Below are 15902 nucleotides of genomic sequence, written 5' to 3'. Positions count from 1 at the left end.
GAGGTCATATCTATCCTTGATATTAAGATGCTTGTCTTGGATTAAGCAGAAGGCTGGTTCCTTCTGTTTCTTCATCCATTCTGTTAGTCTCTCTCTTTTTTTTTAACTTGGGAATTAAGAACACTGATGTTGAGAGATATCAATGAGAAGGGTTTGTTGATTCCTGTTATTTTATTGGTGTTGGTGTGTATGTATTATTTCCCTTTTTATTTGCTGGTCTGGGATTATTTATTCTTTGTGTTTTCTTGGATGTCATTAACCTCATTAGGTTGGAATTTTCTTTCTAGTGCATTCTGTAGTGTTGGATTTGTAGAATAGATATTGCTTAAATTTGGCTTTATCATGGAATGTCTTTTTTTTTTTCATCCATGGTGATTAAAAGTTATGTTGGGTATAGTAGTCTGGGCTGGCATGTATGGTCTCTTAAGCATCCGTAGAACATATGTTCAGGCCCCTATGGTTTTAGAGTCTCCATCAAGAAATCAAGTGTTATTCAGATAGGTCTGCCTTTATGTTACTTGGCCTTTTTCTTTTGTACCTTTTATTATTCTTTATTTGTTCTTTATGCTCCATGTTTTGATTATTTGTGCCTGCGGGTTTTTGTTTTCTGATCTAGTCTATTTGGTATATTGTATACTTCTTATACCTTGAGAGCCATCTCCTTCTTTAGGTCAGGGAAATTTTCTTCTATTATTTTGTTGAAAATATTTCCTGTGTTTTTGACTTGAATTTCTTCTCTTTCCTCTATTACTGTTACTTTTAGATTTGGTCTTTTCACAGTGTCCTAGATGTTTTGTGTCAGGATTTATTTTATATTTAACATTTTCTTTTGTTGTGGTATCCATTTCTTCTAAGCATCTCTTTAATGCCTGACATTTTTTTCTCCATCTCTTGTATTCTGTTTGAGGGGCTTACCTGTGAGGTTCTTGTTTGATTTTCTAAATTTTTCTTATCCAGATTTCTCACAGTTTTTTTTTCTGACTCTATTTCCAGTTTCAGGTCTTGAACTGTTTTATTTCCTTCTACTAGTTGTGTTTTCCTAGATTTTTTAAAAAGAGATTTATTCATTGTCTTTAAGGATCTCTGTCATATTCATAAAGGCTATTTTAAAGTTTTTGTCTTCTGCTTCAGCTATGTTGCAGATCTCAGGGCCTACTCCTTGCAGGGTTGCTGGACTATGGTGGAGACATTTTGTCCTAGCTGTTATTGATTGTTTTCAAGCTGGCATTTAGGTATCTTGGTTTTGAATATTGTAATTCCAGGTGCTGATATCTGTCTTTGTTGGGTGGATGTTTTGTTCCTTGTTTGGTTGCCCTCTCTGGTTAGTAGAGTTTGGTGGCTGTGTGTTGTATAGTAGGAAATTCTTCAGGGATCCTGACTTATGTAGCCACTGTGGCTTCCAGCAAAAAATGTGTTTCTAAGTGTTGGAAACTGGCACTTAGGTAGGAGGATGGGCTAGGGGTGGGCTGTGAGGGGTTCCACAGGAGGGAAGAGAGTAGGGTGTTCTACTAGGATTTGATTAGTCCCTTGGAAATGGGGACAAAGAGTGAGAAGTGGCCACAAATAGGGATGAAACTGGGGGATTGGCTATGGAGAAGAGAGGGAGGGGTGAAAATCTGAAGCTTGCCTACCTACCTGCTTTAATGACTTACTACTTCCTAATGCTGTGACCCTTTAATACACAGTCCTTCATGTTGTAGTGACCTTTGGCCATAAAATCATTTTTGTTGCTACTTATAACTGTAATTTTGCTAGTTATGATTCATAATTTAAATATCTGATATGTGACCCTTGGGAATGGGATGTTTGACCACCAAAGAGGTTACATTCCATAGCTTGAGAACTGCTGGCCTATTTGCCTCCATGTCAGACTTGCCTGGCAAGTTCCTAGAGGAAGCCTACTGGAGTGGGGTGCTAGAACCACAGGATGTGTGGGGAGGCAGGCTGGAGGAGATCTGCTTGGTTCACTGGAGATGGGGCAGAGAGGAGGTGGAGGCGGCAGCAGGTGATCTGCTACAGTTGTTGTGTTTCTGAGCTTCTCATCAAAACACCTTCCTTTCTAATTCCTCCCCGAAAGCTCAGATACCAGTATTCTTTGTTTTGCTTTTCAGTTGAAATGTTGATATTCAGAGCACATCATAGTTACCTCTTCTGTTCACTTTGCTTATTGGTTTATAACTTTTCTATTGTTTCCTTGTGATATTAATAATATTTTTAAGAAGATAGGTATAAATTATGTTTTCAATATTTTATATTTAATGATAGTTCCAGAACTATTCTTGGGGTCAGAAACTTATTTTCATAGTTAATCAGCTGTATTGCTTCATTACTAAAAACAAACAGGATGAACAAACTACTATTGCTTCTCAAGTATTTATTAGGCAATATTTGAGAAAATATAAGCCTTGCAACTAAATTGTATTTTTTTGTTTCATGAGATTGAGGTGTGTTACTCCAAGCAGGTGAACCTACAGATTTGACTGTGTCTTACAGAGACAGGGAAGAACGGTTGGCAGCACTCACAGCAGCTCAGCAAGAAGCTATGGAAGAGCTGCAGAAAAAAATTCAGCTCAAGGTCAGGACAGCATGTTATTTTAATTTGAAAATTGAGAGCTTAAATGGAGCACATTATAAAATTCTGTGGAATAAAAGTTGAATTAATGTGGAATAAAAGTTGAATTAACTTGTATTTATAATATTTAGATAACAGATTTTTTATGTATGAGTCATAGCTGACTCAAACTCAGCTGTTTGGCAACCAAATTTATTTTGTTATAAATTTATTTTGATATTATAGAATCATTGTGGAACAATAATAAAAATATTTAGTATTTACTCTTATTAATCAGTTAATAAATAACTTGAAGTCATTATTTGTTGCTGGAGGCTTCTGTCCCACCTGGTCCTGCAGCCATTTGTCCCAAAGAAATACATAGAGGTCTGCATTAATTATGAACATAAACTGGTTGGCCTATTAGCTCAGGCTTCTTATTCATTAATTCTTACATCTTAAATTAGCCCATTATTCTTGTCTATGTTAGTCATATGGCTTGGTACCTTTATCAGTGAGGTGTTTTTATCTTGCTTCCTCTGTGTCTGGGTGATGACTGCAGATTGAGCTTTCCTCTTCCCAGAATTCTCCTGTTCTTATTGCCTCGCCGCTCTTCCTGCCTGGTCACCCTGCCTCTACTTCCTGCCTGGCTACTGACCAATCAACATTTTATTAAAATACAATTGGCAAATCTCTACAAGACCATTGTCCCAGAGTAATTATTAATAGTACTTTATTATTTTAATTATCTAGCAATTATTCATTTGATTTCAATACTTTTGAATTGCATAGTTCTAACTTGGAAGATTATAAATACTAATAATTTCTAGAAAAAGATTTCCCAGTATTATAACATGTAGGTGGTCTCTGCTAAAGAAGTGCTTTATATTGTATCAATGATTTACTTGTTGGCTCCTTGTAGAGATAGTAACTTTTTAATCTGAAAGATAGGAATTTATCATTCATTTAAATTCAGTGCAGCAAATATTAATAAATGGATAAGATTGGAGTCCCATTTTTAGGAAATGCCTAATCTAGTATAAAATTCAGATGTTAGCAGATAACTTCAGCATAGTAGAGGTAAGGTTATGGTCTATCAAATGTTAGGAAGAATAATTACTCAGCTGAATCTTGAAAAGAGTAGTTGAAAATAGAAAATTCAAGCCGGGCAGTGGTGGCGCACGCCTTTAATCCCAGCACTTGGGAGGCAGAGGCAGGCGGATCTCTGTGAGTTCGAGACCAGCCTGGTCTACAAGAGCTAGTTCCAGGACAGGCTCCAAAACCACAGAGAAACCCTGTCTTGAAAAACCAAAAAAAAAAAAAAAAAAAAAAAAAAAAGAAAATAGAAAATTCAGTTGAGTAAGATACATTCTGGCTATACAAAATAGTGTTAACACAAAAAAGATTTTCTTGGGATTGTGATTGGAAGTGAAAAAGTAGTTATAGGGCAATTATATACTGTAGTATGATTTTGTCACTTTCCTGCTGTGTGTCTAAGCATGAGTGTTCCTGTGGGTCAGCACTTATCATAGTGTTTGATAGGGAGGCAAATGGGTAGTGGGTAGACGCTTACCAAATTCTACCTCCAAGTAACCAGTAATGTTGAGTCTCTGAGCACAGTGATGTGCTAGAAGATGTATGAAGTTCTATGTTAGAAATATTTAACTTATTCTTTTACAAATTTGTTTATGAAACTGTTCCCACAAAACATGCACTACCATCCTGTGGACACACTTTAGGAGCATTATTGTGCAAGAGTGATATGTTAAAAGACGGTGAACTTTGTTGTTCAGTGTGAAAGTTAATACTGAAACCAGGTACTTTTGGATTATTTTAGAAGTTTTAATGGAAATTCTTTTTCCAAGATCTTAGTATAACTTGAATACTTTTTAAGTTTTCTCACACTTTGACCCTGTCTACAGCATGATGAAAGCATTCGAAGGCACATGGAACAGATTGAACAAAGGAAAGAAAAGGCTGCTGAGTTAAGCAGTGGGCGCCATGCAAGTACTGATTATGCCCCTAAACTGACCCCTTATGAAAGAAAGAAGCAGTGTTCTCTCTGCAATGTCCTGGTAGGTGGTTGTCACTGTTAATAGTCTTTTGATATAATTTATTGCTAAAATTTATTAAAAGGCTTCCTGCCTTTTAAATCTTGTGCTAAGACATCTATTAAGTGCTATTGACTTCTTTGAGGATTTTAAATGAAAAGTAAGAATTACAAATAATAGCATTTAGGAATGGCAGTATAAAGTGCTGGTGTATGCAGTTGTTACTAAAATGGTTGTTTACCTGCTTAATCATAGATTAAGTCAATATTTTAATGTATTGGGACCAGAAATCAAAACCAACTTTTTGAGAACTGAGACTTGAGTCTTTAAACTTAGTCTCAGAATTGCATTCTAGGGGAAATATTTTAAGCTATATATATATACACACACACACACACACACACACACATATATATATACATATATATATACATATATATGTATGTATTATATATTCTAGAATGATCTGAACTTTTATAAAAATACTGGATTGAATGTTTAGTTCTTATTATTGTATACAGTGGTATGTTGATTGGTATGGCTTTGATTTTGTGTTTTTAGATCGCTTCAGAAGTTTATCTCTTTAGCCACATCAAAGGGAAAAAACATCAGCAAGCTGTGAGAGAGAATAGCAGTATCCAGGGGCGTGAACTTTCAGATGAAGAAGTGGTAAGCTTTACTTTCTGTTTTTTACAAGTACTAATTGACTATCTAGGTGTGCTCTTTTATTATGAGTTCCATATTGATTTGTATTCATATAACAATTTAGACCCATACTTAGCACTTAATAGCTCAATTAATATAATAGGCATATATGTTGTTATTTTAGTATACATATACAAACAATTTTTGTTATCACTTACATAATTTTTGTTTCAGAGTTACAGTATTTTGCACTTGTGAGATAGCTAGCGCAGAGGAAAAAGGCACATGCAGCCAAAGCTGTCAGCCTCAGTTTGATCCCTGAAACTCACATAGTGGAAGAAGAGAATTGATTCCTTCAAATTGTCATGTAATAATCCCCACCTACATGCCATGGCACGTAAACAACTGAGTATGTACACACACAGCCTAAATAAGTAGAATCTATTTTAAAAGATTTTTAAGAAGCCCTTCTCCCATCCATTCCTGGGCAGAGCTCCCGGCCCCCACCCCCTGTACATAACTTTTTGAAACATTTTTTTTTTAGCGAATGAAATAATGAAGTATAAGATTTCCTTTTATTTTTCAAATCAGTGGGAATGTGTCTGAGGTCCCCTGGGTCCCTGGGCTGTGGAAGGCAGGATGTAGGGAAAACTGAATATGTGTGTGTGTGTGTGTGTGTGTAATGTGGGTGCATGTTTCCACAGGGAACCATTCCCAGTGCCCCAGGACTCCTGTGGATCCAACCAGCTTCCTCTCCCCTAGGACTACAGTTTAAGGGTGCTCACAGGTCCCAGCTGGCTGAGCCCACTCCTGGGGGCTGAGGCGGGCAGGGTCCACATCCATTGTTGGTGGTCTGTGGAGCTTTCCCTGGCCGCTCCTCCACTCTCAACTCTCCAGGAGCGAGCTCTTGGGTTTCTGAGTTTAATGTGTGAGCGCAGGGTTTCTGTCACTCCCTCATTAATGTCATTTCACCATCTCACTGGCTCTCTTCTAGCCCTGACCTCCTTCCCTCTCCCCAACTCTGCATTCTAGCTGCCTCTTCAGAGGCAAGGAGTTGCAGGATTGGAGAAGGTGGGATGGAGCCTTTTGAGTCAGATCTGGAGACCTGCCTCCAGGCCAGCAGCACCCTCTAATCTGCCAGGGTCCCTCTTAACATCTGAAAGAGTTACAGTGAGGGTGGGATGTTGGGTCTGATTTAGCCCCCAGTACCTTAGCCCTGGGTGACCAAGTGGAGGGGAGTTGACACCCCTAGCTGAAGCACAAGTACCTTAGTCATACCCCTTCCCTCTACCCTTGTCCGGCCTGTTGTCCCACCTCCCCCAGCGAAGATCCCAAAGCACAATCTCCTGGAAACTTGGCAAGAAGCTGAGCCTGGCCATGGTGAGGGCAGGCTGTGCTCCCTGCCCAGGCTTAGTAAAGGGGCAGCTCCATGGGACTGAGAGGTCGTGTAGAGTGGGCAGCAGAGCCCGTTGGTTCCAAGCACCTCAGGAGGTGGCCCTGACTCCCGGGCTTAGGGTGGGGGAGGTATAAAGTAGGGGTACAGGGGAGAAAACTAATCACTAGGAGAGCCAAAGACAGGGTTGTACCTTACTACCTCAGGAGCCACCCCTGCGCCCCTCCACTGACGGTCAGCTGCTTGCTCTGTCCTCCTGAGAGCTGCATGCTCCCACCCCAAGCACCCAGGAGAGTGAAAAAGTAACCCACCTAGTAGGAAAGACAACTAGGGGCAAATCCAGTGGCTACCCTCCCACCCATCCACGCCTCTCATGGGGACAGTCATCACCCACTGGCCCATGTGAAGTGCCAGTGCCCTTCCCACCCAGAACCAAGCCCCTACCCTTCCCAGGCCCACAAGTGAGATTGCACATTAACTACTGTACGGAGAGGAGCGGTGTTGGGAAATGTGAACCCTGAGAGTCAGTGATGCTGATAAGAATAAACAATACGCCTTTGTAACAAAAAAACAAAACAAACAAACAAACAAAAAAAGAAGTTATACTCAGGTGCTCCAGAGGTGACTCTGCAGGTAAGAGCACCAGAGTTTATAGAGAACCAGAATTTGTTTTTGAGCACCGTATTGAGTGGTTCATGACTGCCAGTAACTCCAGTTCTGGCAAATTTGATGCCTTCAATTGGTCTTTGTGGGCAACTACATGCACTTTGTATATGGTAGGTACAGGCAGGCAGGCTCGCGCGCGCACACACACACACACACATACACACATCTTTAAAAAAGATGTTATAATATTTTGTTATTAATTTGAGACAGGAATTCATTCATGTTTTATCAAATGTTTTAGAAAACATAGATCAATGTCTAGTTCATGTAAGTGGTTGATACTGGATTAGTAAATCATTTACATAGTTTTAGAAATGTTTTATTTTCTTACCTATAGTTATTGTATGCTAAAATTATATATTTTTATGAATGTTTATAATTTTTTATTCAGTTGTTCTTGAACTAGAATATCTATGAATTTGTTTTCTTTATTATACAGAATGTCTAAAGTTTACTAAAGATATAGAATTCATACTTGATAAACATCTGTTAAGATGCCCAGGAAAGATTATTGTGGTTTCTTTGAGGACAACACCTATTAGTAGATATCTTATATTTAAGATTTATTTTTATTCAGTTATTTTGTGAGTGTGGTGAGAGGAGATCGGGAGATGACTTTGGGGGTTGGCTCTTTCCTTCCACCTTGTTTTTGAAGCAGAGTCTCTAGTTAATATTTGCCACTGCCCTGCATGCTCAAGCTTCTCACCTCCCATTTTGACGTAGGAGTAACCAAAGACAGCTAACTCTTCTATTATATGGGCTCTGGGGAGTGAATTCAGGTTTGCCATCAGGGTTATATAGTGAACACTTGCACTCACTGAGCTGTCTTACTGGGTGTGTGTGTGTGTGTGTGTGTGTGTGTGCATGTGTGCATGTCTTGTGCTTATTATTTCAATTCCTTTGGCATATCTGAAGGTTAGGAAGTGAATATACATACAGAATTCTAAACAGTTCCTAAAATGGTTTTACTGTTGGCCAATCATCATCTTTATTTTGAAAGTCTTAATTGCTAGATATGTTTAAAGTTCATTTTTTATCTTATCAATAGCAGAATTTGTTTTGTTTAAAAAATCCTAGAAAATATTTGAGCAGTTGGAAAAGTCACAAAAAATTCAGTGTATCTACATACTCTCTTCTGTAAGATGACCCCAATACTGCTATGGCACTGATTTAGAGAAGTCACCAACACAAACAAAAACGTTTTGATACCAGGACTGTCAGTTCAAGGCCTTTTCCACTTGAGTTGTGAGTGATACTGATACTGGGGTCCCAGTTGAGGTCCTGCTCTCATCTCCATCAGGGAACACTTAGTTTCTACATCAGTCTATTCAAAGTCTGTACCCTCTGGTTGGGAGGTGCTACTGTGGAGGAACTTTATTTTTGAATGCCAGTTGATGATTCTTATTTTAAAGTTTCAACATCAGTAAACTGAACAGATTGTTCATCACTTCGTTAACATCACCCTTACTTTAATCTGAATTTCCCTATTGGAAGCTCCTTCCTGGTGGGTCAGCATGTACTTCTCACTCTTAGCTAGCACCTTTTCATTTTCAACAGACACTGTAGTAGTGTAAGGGACATGTGATTGCATAACTGTCTCATTTTGCACATTAGAGGGAAGTAGACTTATAATCTACTCATCTGATCCCTAAAGAATGGGGCTTTCTGTGTCAGACAGTGCTTGGTGTATTAGGCATGTGTGACTCTCAGGAGCGTCTCTGGCTTCTCAGGTTTGGGTTTAGTCCCAGTGACCTTCAACTATTTGAGCTCTTTGTCTTTGAGCCACAGTTTATTCTGCATCTCTGAGTAACTGCTACCTGATTCTCACATTCCTTCTGCCATTTCATCTGTCACATGCCTTACAACCTGGCCTTTGTGCTTGTCAGACAAAGCTAAAGCTTCTGACTCTGGATTTTAAGCTCCTGCTGTAGGTTGTATTTATCATCTTCGTGGACTGTAGTTTTCTCCAAAATCTCAGTCTTACACTTCAAAATTTTTTCTTCTCCAGTTATTCTATTTCTGATTTCAGTCCTGAGATCAACCTGTAATTTTTTTTTATTTCAGTCCTGAGATCAACCTGTAATTTTTTTTTATTTAAAATATCATTGTCACTTTCTTTTTAAAAAGTTTTGAAAGTAATATATTGTTTGCTAAACTCCTCAGTTATCACTTGTCATAGGTAATGTTGTTTCTTCAAAACTTCAATTACTTTAGGAAGGATCTCTTATTGATAGCCAAAGTTTGCACGGGGCAATGATGAGAAGCTCTTTAGAATCATTTCTGTCACCAGTGGCTCATCTAGTCATCCTGCCTAGCCAGATTTCTCCTTCACCTTCTTGTGTCAATCCACATATCACTACTGGTTTCACTACTTCACCTCTTGGATTGCTTCAGCAAATCTCATGACTTGGAAGACTTCTTCATAGTCTTCAGCATTTGTATTCACACAGTTAGCTGTATCTTCTCTTCCCCACTGAAATACTTCTTTAACAGATGGTATGGTGGTTTGGAAAAAAATGGTGCACAAAAGCAGTAGCATGATTAGAAAGTATGGCCTTGTTAGAGGAAGTGTGTCACTGTGGGGGTGAGCTTTGAAGTCTCCTTTGCTTAAGCTACAGCGAGTGAGACAGTTCACATCCTATTGTCTTCGGGCCAAGACGTAGAATTCTTGGGTCATTCTCCAGCATCATGTCTCCTTGTATACCACCGTGTCCCACAATGATGATAATGGAGTAGACCTCTGAAACTGTAAGCCACCCCATTATAAGAGTTTTGTGGTCATGTTGTCTTGATGGGGAAACCTTGGTAGCCTATTATCTTTAAGAGGTGGATCCAAGTTAAGGCATGGCTTTCTGGGACTGGGAGAGAAAAACAGGCACACGGACCAGGTGTGCTCTTTCTGTGTGATTTCCACGGGGCACAGCTGAGCTTGAACTTCTTGTTCCTATTTCATGAGTTATCCCCTTATAATAAATAAAAATATAATTGTTTTATCCTTTAACTAGCCTGGTTATTTCACGAATCGAGCTAATTTCTACAGTGCCTCTTCACAGAAATAGGAACCCTAACTAATACAGAAGTGTAACTTTGAATGTTGATGTGGAGCCATCTTGTTAGTCTTTGTGGTATTTTGAATATTATTGACCCCAATAATCTCATAGGGAATGCCACTATTGGTAGATATGGCCTTGTTGGAGTGGCTATGACTTTGTTGGAGGAAGTGTGTCACTATGGTAGAGGGCTTTGAGGTTTAATATGCACAGAATACCACCCAGTAAGTCAGTAAACTTCCTGTTGCCTGCAAGATTTAGGACTTTCAGCTATTCTTTCAGCCACATGTCGACCTGTATGTCCCTATGCCCTCTGTCCCATGATAATGGAATAAATCTCTGAAAATGTAAGTGAGTCCCCCTAATTAAATGTTTCTTTTGTAAGAGTTGCTGTGGTCATGGTGTCTCTTCACAGTAATAAAAACCTTAACTAAGACAGTCCTATACAGTTTGTTCTCTCTCAGGACTTATATGATGTTCTTAGTGTTGCCACTGACTAGTGTTACCAGCTTCATGTACTCTCTTCCCATCTGCTTTAGTCTGCTTGGTTCTTTCACATACAGCAAGATCCAAGAGAGACAATAATTTGTTATTTATATTTTATTATATAGTAATTTGCTCCTTTTCCTGTAACTTATTGTCTCTTTTGGCATCCAGAGGAACTTGGATTAGTTTAATGCTAAATATGATATGGGAAATAGTGGATTCTATTCAAATGGGTGTTAGCAACATGTCTCTTTTTTTTCTGATTTTCAGGTGCCTCCTTCTGTACATTGTTGTGGAATATTCCTCTATACTATGTGAAAATATGTCACTGTAATTGGTTTAATAAGGAGCTGAATGACTATTAGCTAGGCAGGAAGAGGTTAGGCGGAATTTCTGGAGACAGAGGTCTTGGGGAAAAAAAAAGGCAGAGTCACCAACTGACACAAAAGAAACAGGACATGCAGGAGGAGAGGTAAAAACCATGAATCACGTGATAACATGTAATAAAAAATAGGTTAATTTATTAGATCTAATTAGAAACAAGCCTATCAAAGACCAAGCTCTTATAATTAATAATAAGTCTTTGTGTCATGATTTGGGGGCTGGTGGTCCAAAAAAGCCTCCTGCAATATATCCTTTAACATATGTACTGTGGTTCTTACCTTCTAGGAGCATTTTAGGTTGTTGGAGTAAAGACTCCATGTTCTTCACAGGTGTACTATAGCCATTCAACTTGGGCTTCTTAGGATCAAACTGTACCTCTTCTATGGTGATTGAATAGGTATTTGGCTCTAGTAGATTCCTGTGTTTGAATTCTTGATCTATAGGGAGTGGCACTATTAGGTGTGGCCTTGTTGAAGTATATTTGACCTTGTTGGAAGAAGTGTGTCTCTGTGGAGGTGGACTTTGATGTCTTATATACTCAAGATATACCCAGTATGGCTCACAGTTTACTTTCTGTTGCCCATAGACCAAGATGTAGAACTCTCAGCTCCTTCTCCAGCACTATGCCTGCTTGCACACCACCATATCCCACCATATTGGTAATGGAGTGAAGCTCTGAAATTGTAAGCTAGCTCCAACTAAATGTTTTCCTTTATAAGAGTTCAGGTGATCATTGTGTCTCTCCACAGCAATAGAAATCTTAAGATAGAAGTTGGTATCAGGGATTGAGGTATTGCTATTGTAGGCCTGACCATATTTTTGCTTGGAGGAATTTGGACTTTGGTACTCTGGGTTTGGAAAGTAGTGTTTGCTTCAAGCATCGCTCAATGGGCCATGCTAGTAGAAACATTGAAGACCATGGTGATGGGGGTGATTTGAAATGTAGGACCTGGCTCAAGAGGTTTCAGAGGAGAAGAATTTCAGTATGTTGTTACTGTGATATTTTGGTGAATAACATGACTTCCTTTTGCTCTTGTCTGAAGAGTCTGCCTGAGGCTAAAGTGAAGAGATTTGGATTAATTCCCTTGGTATAGAAAATCTCAAAACAGCCTAGTATAGACTCTGTCCTGTGGTTATTGGTGATCACTCTTTTAAAGATCTATAATGGAAAGGAGCAAGCTGAGCAAGGCAAGTTACAATATGTACAATTTGAGGAGAAAAGCGGTACCAAGAAGTGAAATGGACCTAAGTCCTGTGTTCAAGGAGATAAAAAGATTAAAAAAAAGTCAGATGTTAAATGGAATAAAGGGAGTGGTGACTTCAGGGGAAGATCCCACCCAGCTTAGCTTCCATCTTGTGGAAAGGAATTAAAGAAAAGTTTAGGTCCAGGAGTCAGTGGTACAGTCCTTTAATCCCAGCATTCTGGAGATAGAGGCAGGCAGATCTCTGAGTTCAAGGCCAGCCTGGTCTACAGAGCAAATTCTTGGACAGCTAAGCATACACAGCGAAGGAAACCCAGTGAAAACAGAGAGCTCTTAAAAATGTAATTGAAGAAATGGGCTTTGTACCAGCCCCAGCAAGCAGCAGAAGTTGGCAGTTTTGGCTACGTGTTTCTAGCTTTAGAGTCAAGGATGGAAGAAAGGGGTTGTGGAATCAGCCTCTGTGACTAAGGAAAACTGCTGAGGTCAGGCATACGTCTGGGGTGTCCCTCAGGAGGCCCAGAGGAGCGATTAAGTGAAGCTGTGAAGGTGAAACCTGGTTTTCCTTGGAGACCCCAAAATGTTAGAGATATAGACCCATGGGATAGCTGCTGAGGAAAGCTGCTAACGGAAAGTGGAACTAGCCTAAGAGAAAGAAATGTGTTGCAGTCAACAAAGCTCAAAGGGTTTGGAGTCTGAAGACCGTTTTGATATCAGACATGGAGATGCAGAGTTTGGAGTTTGCCCAGCTGGTCTTGCTTTGTGCAGTATTTTCCTCACTATTCTCACTTTTGGAATTTTAATGTATATTCTGTGCCATCACACTTTGGAAGTATGTGATCTGTTTTTTTTTTTTATTTTGATTTTATAGGGGGTTACTGTTAATAGATTACATGAACCTTAGAAGAGACTTTGAACTTTTAAAGATTGTTGAAACTGTGAAAGACTATGGGAACTTCTAAAGTTGGACTGAATGTGTTTCTGCATTATGTTATCACCATAAGTCTGTGGGGGTCAGGGAGTGGACAGTGATGGTTTGAATAGTTCTGGCCCCATAGACTCATGTGTTTGAATTCTTGTCCTGTTAGGCACTGTAAGGTGTGGCCTTGTAAGAGTAGATGTTTCCTTGTTGGAGGAAGTGTGTCACTGTGGAGGTGGGCTTTGAGGTCTCCTATGTGCCCAAGGTAGGCCTAGTGATGTGGTCTGCTTCTGCTGCCTGGGGATCAAGATGCGGAACTCTTAGCTCCTTCTTCAGCACTATATCTGCTTGCATGCCGCCATATTCTGCCATGGTGATAATGGTCTATACTTCTGAAACTGTAAGCTAGCCCCAGTTAAACATTTTTCTTTATAAGAGTTGACGTGGTCATGGTTTCTCTTCACAACAATAAAATCCTAAGTCATCTTCTGTCGATCATTTGTAGAATTTTTATAGATTTCAATATGAGAGACAAATATGGCATAGACACTGTCTTTGTTAACTTCTGCTTTGCAGAATTCTTGTATATTTATCTTATCTGCAAACTCTGGATGTACTTACCACTTGCTAGAGGGGTTCTTTGGAATGTGCATGGCTTCTATTTTCTTATGTTCCAATAAAGCATCAATTTCACACTCTATGTCCATACTATTCCTATCACTAGGTTTAAAAATGTAACATTTTGCTTGAAATAACCCAGTGATATTAAAAATATGTTCACATAATGAGGAAGCAGTCCTCCATTATCTGGAGAACCTGTTATTATGTGACCTTTTCCATTTCTAGCCACACTGTCTAAAAAACAAAGACCATTCTTGTCATGAATGAGGCCAATCAAGGAGTTAGCCACAGCATCAAAAAGCTCCTTCTGCCACCCAGAGGATTCCCTTTTGCCCATTCACTATTAATTTCCCTATACTATGACTAGTGTACTGATAGCATCAATTTCTCCTGCCTATTCTGGAACTTCATATAGATGATACTGCATGATATGTACTTTCCTATGTCTTCATCTTTTTGTGAGACTGGACCTTATTTTTTCTGTGACACTGCAGCAATCATATTTATTAGATGGTGCAGGAGAATTGTCTGTAATCTGTCAATCATGTTTTAAATAAACGCTGATTGGCCAGGCAAAAAATATAGGCGGAAAAAAAACAGACAGGAAATAAAAATGATGTAATGAGAACAGGAAAATGAAGGCGAAGGCGTAAGTCACAAACAATCCAACTCTAGTTTGGAATTATGATTAATATAATGGTTATTTATTTAAAGAGGAAAAAACTTACAGATTACCGTCTCAGACAACAGCTCTCTGCGCAATCAGGAAGGGAGTCTAGTCGCTGTAAGTGGAGCAGGAAGTAAGAGAGCGCGAGGAGGGAAGTGGCCGCTTTTTTAAAGGGAGAGAGACCACGCCCCGATGGGCTGGTATCTCAGCGGCTATTGGCAGGAGGAGCGGAAGGACCTCCCGCAACAGGAAAATTCTGGAAAGGAGGAAGCAGACCACTGAAGCAGCAGGATGTGATCTGCCCCACTGAAAAAAGGTAATGAGTCACATGGCTAACATAGATCAGAAAAATGGGTTAATCAAAATGTGAGAGTTAGCCAGGGAGAGGCTAGAGCTAATGGGCCAATCAGCTTATAATTTATGGAGACCTATGTGTGATTTTCTTTGGGACTAAACAGTTGTGGGGTACAGGGCAGGACAAAAACACAAACAACAAGCAGGCCGAACCCTCCATGTTACAATTAGATTTTTATTAATACCCTACAGGCAAAGACCATCAGTAATGCAATTGGCATAGAATAAAATTTTATTTATTGAGTTGTCAAAAGAAAGGGAAATACACCTGGGGAATTGTATTACTTCTCAGTAGCAAGTATCTGAAAGCCTTTGTGTAGACTTTGGCTACTCTAGGAGATGAGGTGAGGGAGTTTGAGCAGAAAAGGCGTGCTCTGGGTTGAAAGCAGTCCTCTCAGCTGAATACTCTGAGGAAGTGAATAATTTGGTGACTGGTTTCTTAGTAAAGTTCTATGTAAATATGTGGAAGGAATAAAATGACGTTTTACTCCTGATTTTCTGGATATAAGTGATGGTTAAAGAGAAATTGCACAAAAGTGGCCAGGCTCCTTTCTCTGCCATTTCCTCCTTTTACAGCTCTAAACTCTGGCTGTCTCCAGCTCATTAATTCTCATTTGTAGTCCATACTCCCAAGCCAACAATTGACATAAGCCCATAAGGAAGAACCAGTGGCAGTGGAAGCATACTTCTGGGGCTGCTTGTCCTTGTCATTTGAGGTTCTGGCCACAAGTACTGGCTGTCTAACTGCTCCTTACTACCTTTACTTGCTTGCCTTTTGCGTTTTGTGTAGACTTTGGAGTTGGAAGATAAATCTAGTAGTAGCCAGTTTGTTGTGGCTGGAATTAAGTCTCCAGTGTTGAATTTCTATGAGTTTATATTTGATACTTAGTTTAGATTTCTAGTAAACATTTACTGA

The 15902-nt window shown here is 39.4% G+C and overlaps 1 protein-coding gene and 1 pseudogene across 2 annotated transcripts in view; one reads left to right on the top strand and one right to left on the bottom strand.

Moving 5' to 3' along the window:
- The window catches only part of Scaper (S-phase cyclin A associated protein in the ER), a 372041-nt gene that overhangs the window by 111760 nt on the left and 244379 nt on the right, over positions 1 to 15902 (top strand). For both annotated transcript variants that reach the window (XM_057767374.1, XM_057767371.1), the window contains exons 18-20: positions 2494 to 2575; positions 4474 to 4626; positions 5164 to 5271. In XM_057767374.1, the coding sequence (XP_057623357.1) occupies positions 2494 to 2575; positions 4474 to 4626; positions 5164 to 5271 (343 nt within the window). The remainder of the gene's footprint in view (positions 1 to 2493; positions 2576 to 4473; positions 4627 to 5163; positions 5272 to 15902) is intronic.
- Positions 8529 to 14302, bottom strand: LOC130872603 (kinesin-like protein KIF23; annotated as a pseudogene).

The sequence above is a fragment of the Chionomys nivalis genome, chromosome 4, assembly GCF_950005125.1.
Source record: "Chionomys nivalis chromosome 4, mChiNiv1.1, whole genome shotgun sequence".
NCBI lineage: Eukaryota > Metazoa > Chordata > Mammalia > Rodentia > Cricetidae > Chionomys > Chionomys nivalis.
This window is presented reverse-complemented; position numbering and strand designations above follow the sequence as displayed.